Source organism: Silurus meridionalis, chromosome 7 (assembly GCF_014805685.1).
Source record: "Silurus meridionalis isolate SWU-2019-XX chromosome 7, ASM1480568v1, whole genome shotgun sequence".
NCBI lineage: Eukaryota > Metazoa > Chordata > Actinopteri > Siluriformes > Siluridae > Silurus > Silurus meridionalis.
In genome coordinates this window covers 20,252,835-20,260,897 of record NC_060890.1, presented here as the reverse complement: position 1 = coordinate 20,260,897, position 8,063 = coordinate 20,252,835, and the positions used below count along the sequence as shown (strand labels likewise).

At 37.3% G+C, this 8,063-nt stretch overlaps 1 protein-coding gene across 2 annotated transcripts in view; it reads left to right on the top strand.

The window, feature by feature from the left end:
* The first annotated feature begins 6,538 nt into the window (after positions 1 to 6,538).
* dock1 (dedicator of cytokinesis 1) overlaps positions 6,539 to 8,063 on the top strand; it is a 269,769-nt gene continuing 268,244 nt past the window's right edge. For both annotated transcript variants that reach the window (XM_046852922.1, XM_046852921.1), the window contains exon 1: positions 6,539 to 6,748. In XM_046852922.1, coding sequence (XP_046708878.1) covers positions 6,706 to 6,748 — 43 coding nt within the window. In that variant the 5' untranslated portion in view covers positions 6,539 to 6,705. The remainder of the gene's footprint in view (positions 6,749 to 8,063) is intronic.

Below are 8,063 nucleotides of genomic sequence, written 5' to 3'. Positions count from 1 at the left end.
AAACTCTTCTGAGCCTTTTTATCAATGGAATCAAGAGCAGTGGGGAGAGAACGCAACTCTGGGGAGCACCAGTGCTGATAGTGAGAGACCTGGATGTGAGTTTGCCCAGCCTCACTTTCTGCTGCCTGTCTGTCAGGAAGCTGGTGATCCACAGACAGATTGGGGTGGGCACAGAGATCTGGGTCAGTTTGGCTAAGAGAAGGTTAGGAATGATGGTATTAAAGGCCAAACTGAAGTCTACAAACAAGATTCTTACGTAGGGCCCAGGTCTATCAAGATGTTGCAGAATATAATGCAGTCCTATGTTGACTGCATCATCTGCAGACCTGTTTGCTCTGTAGGCAAACTGAAGAGGATCCAGCAAAGGTCCAGTGATGTCCTGCCAGGACCAGTCTTTCAAATGACTTTATGATCACAGACATGAGAGCAACAGGTCTGTAATCATTAAGACCAGTGGTTTTGGGTTTTTTGGGGAGCGGAATGATAGTGGAGCATTTGAAGCAGCAGGGAACTACACACAGCTTTAGTTATCTGTTGAAGATCTGAGTGAAGATGGAGGCCCGTTGGTCAATACAAACTTTTAGTCAGTCAGGTGAAACACCGTCTGGGCCTGAAGCTTTTATAGTCATCTGTCTTCTGAAGACTTGTTTCACATCCTCTACACATACCTCAAATGCAGATTGAATGGTGGCGGAGGTGTGTATTGGTGGCAGCAGCTTCAAAAACACTGCAGTTAGTGCAATCGAAGCATGCTGCTCTGCTTTATTAGTCCATCTTTTAACATTCCTTATGGTATGAGATGAACTAGACAGTGATCAGAGAGCCCCAAAGCTGCTCCTGGGACAGAGTGATATGCATCCTTTATTGGGGTGTAACAGTGATCCAATATATTACTGTCTTTGGTGGGACATGTAACGTGCTGCCTGTATTTTGGCATTTCACGGGAAAGATTTGCTTTGTTAAAGTCTCCAAGAATGATTAAAATAGATTCTGGGTACCTTTGCTCCATTTTAGTTGTTTGTTCAGCCAGCTGTTGCAGCGCTGCACTCACGCACTCGCCTGCGCCTGGAGGAATGTACACAATCGCGAGAATGAAAGAGGAAAACTCCCGTGGCGAGTAGAAAGGTTTATGAACAGCAGAGGTGGCAAAAGTACACACATCCTTCACTTAAGTAGAAGAACAGATACTCATGTTTTAAAATACTGGGGTAAAAGATGAAGTATTGAATATACTTTTTTACTCAAGTTAAAGTGAAGAAGTTTGGGCTCTGTCATGTACTTAAGTAAAAAGTAGCCTTTACTACTACCTGTTTTAGTGTCATGGTAACTGGACCTCACATCATATTAGGGTTGTCAATCGATTCAAATATTTAATTGCCACTTTTTAATCGCACATTTCTCTTCTAAATGTATCATATATTAATACTTTGTTTTTAATACTTTAAGCAACATGGACATGGAGAAATATGGATGCTTTATGCAAATGTATGTTTATTATTAGTGAAACCAAACTCAACATAGAGTTTCCACACAAACAGTTAATAAGATGATAAAAAAATAACGCCCCGGCGCGTTTGTTGACCCTCAGAGGGTTAATTGTGTGAATCATGGCGGATTTTGGTGTTTGATTTAAGACTTGGCGCATCAGTAAAACAAATGTTCAGTGATTACAAATATTTTTCGGTGGAGTTTGTTTATTTATTTTATATCTGAATAAAGAAAGGACGTCGTGAATAAAAGTATGTTGCGCAGAAGGTTTTAATTTCGCCTCTTTTATATTTATTTATTTATATATTTAGTTTTTTTTATATAAAAATGGTCGACCAGAAATGCGCGCTGCATTAATTGAATTTTGACAATCCTAATATATATATATTAATACAAAACTAATTTCAATTTTTTTTACCTAATGAATGTATTCAGGCTGAACATCCAACATATAGAACACAAGCAGAGAAAAGATGATGATGTTTAGGTGATCAGGAATGTCTCTGTTCTCAGTCATGTTGACGTATTTTTACTTTGTTACTTCCCACCTCTGATGAACAGTGCCTCTAGATTAGGAACGCATATCATATGTGGTGCTTCTCCAAACTGTTACCACAAAGCTGGAGGCATACAATTTTATGGGATATCTTCGGATGCGGCATAATCAGATTTCGCGTTCACCTGTTCCAGCATTTAAATGCCCCTGTGCACAAAATGAACTACATAAAGATATGGTTTACATGATTTGGAGAGAAAGATCTTGAGTAACCTGCTATAGAGCTCTGATCTTAACCCTACTGAGCACCTTTGCGATGAACTGGAACACTGACTGCACCCCTTTACAAACTGACTTGACTTTACAAACACCCTTGTGGCTGATGAGCACAATTCAAAATCTAGTGGAACATCTTCCCAGAAAAGTGGAGAAAATTAAAGAGCAAATTGGGACTAAATGTAGAATGTGATGCTCAAAAAGCACATACCATACTTATGACCAGGTGTCTGCAATCTTTTGGTGATAGTGTATTCCAAAAGGTTTTTTTTTTCCTTGTCAAGGCCACTATTTATGACAGGGCTGGTTGATAATGTCTACAGTGATCGTCATAATCAACTGAAATTACAATTCAACATCAAAATGAATGAAATGAAATAGGGTTATTGCACTAGAATGCTTATCACTTGTCAATTATTGGTACTCAGAACTGAACCCTGGACCCTGGAGCCTTTAAGCTCTGCTTACTGTGTTTGTCCTGTTCTGTGTCTATGTAGAGAAACCTAATACTGTGCAACGATTAAAGTGTTCTCTTAGAGGGACATCATGAGCAAACGAACGAATAAGTGTATAATATTGAATATTCTTTTTCTGCTGAACATTTTACAAAATATGGATTCAATAAACATTCCTTTAATAGGTTGTTTATTCCTTTGAACAAAACAGCTTTCTCATACTATACATTTTTTTTTATTTCAGCTGAAAAGCTCATGGTGGTACATTTTGTTGTTTTGGTCTTTTTACAGTTGAATGAAGGTTTGATGCTGATACCATACACTTGACCAAGATTACTGAGAATGACCTGATTATAAACCTATACTTTCTTATTGTGCATTTAAAAAATATTTCCTTGAACTAAAAAAACCTCCACTGGCTTTGAAATGCTGAATATAAACACAATTAGACTCAAAGTAAATAGATCAATAGTGTGCAATCATGGCTAGCATAGATCCAGCCTAATTTGTCTATCGATTTTTGAATTGTTTTGTAATATCAGTTGTCTCATTTGTGTTTATGCACATATTTATTTAATTATTTGTAGATAATTTACGTTAAAATATTCACATACAAGCCTTGTAGAGAAATTGTTTTAATCAGAAACATTGTCTATTACAGAATATAACCAGTTACTAAATAAAATACAAAAACTATTGTCTTTATTTTTTTTTTACTTTTATTGCTGACACATTAATGCATTAAACGTTTTATGCACGATTTCTGCATCTATATCTATACTAGCCATTATAATTTTTTTATGTTATACATGTGTTCCCTCTCCTCCTAATTTAATATGTTATGGTGTAATGCTTATTAATTGTTTGCCAGAATCCCCTCAAGGCTTCACAGATAATGCTGAATATTAATATTTGCTAACAGAACGAGAGAAAGAGGCTGTCAAGCCCAAGCCCTCTCTTCCTGGAATTTAATACGAAGGGTAAACAGCACTATAACAGCCTAGACAGTGATGGATGATTATATAGGCAGTTCCATTTGATATATATTGTGGCAACCTAATCTCACATATGGCACGCTGATAAGAAGAAGCAGAAAATTCACATCAGCGTGTGCAATGTGGTGTATTTTAATTTAGGGTAAGCATCATCAAATGTGTCAGTATGCAAATTATTATGAAATGAACGTCTTTGAACGAAAGCTATCATAAGTCATTTGTTCTTTTTTACATATGAATAGATTTGATCAAACCAGAGTCACACCAAGTTTTTATCTATACTGGAGTTCCTGCTTCGAATGAAAGTAAATGCATTATGACTCCTTTGGCCAAATCCTACAGTTTAACTGGCAGCTGTATATTATGTGCCCTGAAAAGCAGGGCACATAATATGCTGTCTCACATTTATTACATCATCTGTCCTACATGTAAAAGTGATATAAAAGCAATGAACTCATTAAACTTTGCCAAAACACAGCTACAACTCAGCATTGATAAGGCATGATAGCTATAGGTTTAATTACCCCTAGGTATGAAAGATGTATGAATTTGTGTATAGGTGTGTGCATGGTGCTTTGCTATAGGATTTGCTTTGGATCTACCATGACCCTGAGCAGGATAAATAAACTAGCACTTTAGAGAAATTCACTTCTTCAGTCATAGCCCCAAAAAAAAAAAAGATGCAGACACCTTTTTACCAGACCAGTATGTGGTTCTTTCCCAAACTGTTGCCACAAAGGTGGAAATATGTAGAATGTCTCTGTATGCTGTAGTATTAAGATTTCCTTATACTGCATGGGCCCACATGTGCTATCATGAAAATTATTCTTTGCACAAAATAAGTTCCAGGAAGCCATGATTTGCTAAGGTTGGATAAGAGTGGAAGAATTTAAGTGGCCTGCACAAACCCCTGACCCTAAACCCACTTAACACCTTTTCGATGAATTGGAACGCTGAATGCATCCAAGACCTTCTCGCCCTACATCAGTGCCTGATCTCACTAATACTCTTTTGGCTGAATGACCACAAATTCCCACAGCCATGCTGCAAAATCTAATGGAAAGACTTCCAACAAGAATGAAGGCTATTATAACAGCAAAGAGGAGACTTAATCTGCAATGGAATGTTCAACTAGCGTATATAGGTGTGATTAGTCAGGTGTGCCCAAACTTTTGCCCGTGTAGTATATAAACTATTTCTGAGAAACAGTAAAAAAAATACTGTTGATCAATTGATGGTAGTCAAATTGAGGATAAAAAAAACAGCTATATATTTGTATGACAGCTCTGTATAATCTATCAAATGTTCCCATATTGACCTGGAGATATGAGTTCTCTGTTTATTAGTGTGATGAATAAGTTCATAAGTACCAGCAGATACAATGATTGAGGAAAAAAACAACTTCTATTTTATTTTTCAGTAATAAAAAAACATGATTGGGTGAATCCCACAATTGCTACCTCGACTATTTTCCCAAAGCAGCGCACCCTAAAGCGGTTTAATCATCTTATACCTCAGCCCCTGCCAATGCCGAGCCTCATTTCTCAAGCTGTTCTTTTATTCATAAATCGCTTGTACATGCCTTTACACAAGAACTTTGATTGGAATGAAAATAAACAAGAAGGAGGAGAATCAATGTCACCTGCAAAAATCTTCAAATGGAAATATACAAATGAATGTGAACCATATAGGCAACATTTACAGAGGAAGTAATTAATTGAAAGTAATGCAACTGGAAAAGTTTATGTGAGGACACATTATATAAAGAAAAATTCCCATAGTGTTGTGTCGTTAAACTAAAAATACACACAAAGTTTGGAATCATTTCTCTAAAATGACTCACTTTTAAAGAAATTTACACACACACACACACACACACACACACACACACACACACACACACACACACACACACACATAGTTACTACTAGTTAGGTTACTACCAATGATTATTTAGTAATTTTTCCCACACTTTAAAATCGACTCTTTAAAATGACTCCCTTTTAAGAAATTCACACACACACACACACACACACACACACACACACACACACACACACACACACACACAGTTACTACTAGTTAGGTTACTACCAATGATTATTTAGTAATTTTTTCCCACACTTTAAAATCGACTCTTTAAAATGACTCCCTTTTAAAGAAATCGACTCACTCGATGATTAATATCTCTTCATATAATATTCTTAATTTATTATTTCATTAATATTTCTTCATATAATATTTCTTAATCATTTTTCAATTCATATATCCTTAAATAACATTCCTCAATTATTCTTTAATTAACATAAATCCTTATATAATATTCCTCAATAATGCTTTGATTAATATGCCACATCTTTATAAAACGTTCCTCAAACATCGTTTTATTAGTGTCTCCTTATATAATATTTCATACTTATACAATATGTTTTCTCTCATAAAGAAATCCTTACAATTACTGATAGATCAGACAAATCAGATAAATAAGACAAAAATCAGATTTAAAAGAATGATTAAAAAACAGAGAAATAAATCATGTGAATACATTTAAAATAGTCTGTATTTTGTTATCAATAATTGTTATTATTATTATGATTATTATTATTATTATTATAAAATCTGATTTAAAAAATAAATAAAACAGATAAATAAATCATGTGAATACATTTAAAGAAACTGTATTTTATTATCAATAACTGTTATTGTTATTATTATTATTATTATTATTATTATTATTATTATTATTATTATTATTATTCTCCGGGGGGGGGGGTATATAATCTAAACCACGTGACCTGAAGTTTTTTCTCTCTCTCTGTGCGCGCACCCCCTCGCGGAGCAGGCAGTTACAGATGGAAAATGGCGCCTAGATGCGGCTTCCAGTAAAGACGACAAGAAAACAAAACAAAAAAAAGTCCGAGGAGAAAAGAAAGGTTGCATGTTGCTGGAGCAGTGAAGAGCATTCCGAGCTGATAGTCAGTGAATAAGAGTGAGGATGTCGCGCTGGATTCCTACCAAGAAGGAGAAGTACGGCGTCGGTGAGTAGAGGGCTGGAGAGTAGGAGTAAGTTGGGGCAGGAATGGGGAATTACTTTCCCGGACTTTTTCCTGTGCAGTTTTTTTTTTTGTGATGAGGCCTTCTGGAAGGCTGGGAGAAGAGTTTGGAGATTTCAGGGAGACGTGTGATGGAGACTATGATTGTGTGTTGGGGATTTAAATAAATGCAAATGGGACAGTTTTCTGACTTTGTGCTTGTCAGAGACTCGCATAGTCGCTGGCGTTTCCTGTGTGCGCGCACGCAGGCAGGGAGGCGCGCACCCGCGGCCTGACCGGGAATGATGGAGCACTGATTACAGGCGATACTTTTGTAGCAAATGCGACCAAAAGAATTCCCCCTTCCTCCAAAACTTTTCCTCCACGGCGCGGTTACTTTGTTTCTCCCTCCCCAGCGCTGTGTTTTGTAACTTTTCTCCTTGTTGGTTTGTGAAACACTGCGCTTTCTGAGAGCGGTGTAACTCCTACTGCTCTCTCTCTCTCTCTCTCTCTCTCTCTCTCTCTCTCACACAACCGCTTTATTTACACCTCGTGTGCGTGTTGTGAGAAACCAAACCAAACCAAAGCAAACAAACAAACAAGGTTTTTCAGGGAAGAAAAGTGCGTGTGAAGGAGTGTGGAAGTTCTTGCACACATGGTTCCTCAAGGCTCCTCAGGTCTTCATCTTCTTGTTCCTACATGTTGCTGTAGGAGAGAAAAGCCCCCCCCAAGCTTGTTCTGGTGCTTTGTAAACATCCGGGAATTCAGAGCTCTGATCCTGAGCAGGAGAACAACCTTCAGATCAGCACAATGTTAAAGCTATTATTATTTCTACTACTAAGACAACATGTGTTTGTTCATCTTTAGGAAACACTTTCTCCTTTGGTAGGGTTGTGGTGTGTTTTTTTTTTTTTTTTTTTTTTCTTTCCAGAATGTATAATAGGTGAAGGGATTCCTGGTCAGACCCCCAGGTCCATCACAGGGCATCACACATACACATTGTACACTCCATACACACTATATGCAAGCTCTGCACTGATTGTAACCCGAGCTCAGGATTGTATGCTGGGATTTGAACTGTTTAGTAAGCAGAACCTTGGAAGTTTGAATGTAGTTTGTGCTGATAGGATGATGATACTCAGGGCTTATTAGGTTGTAGTTTCTAATGAAGAGTCTTTGAAGAGATCGTATACCTGTCGTCACAGAGACACGACACCGTCAGTCTGTCCGTATGTTCTCCCTCGACCACCACCATCATAATCTACATCTACGTGGCTCAGTGGAGGCATCCGTCTTCTCATCGGAAGGTCACGAGTTTAAA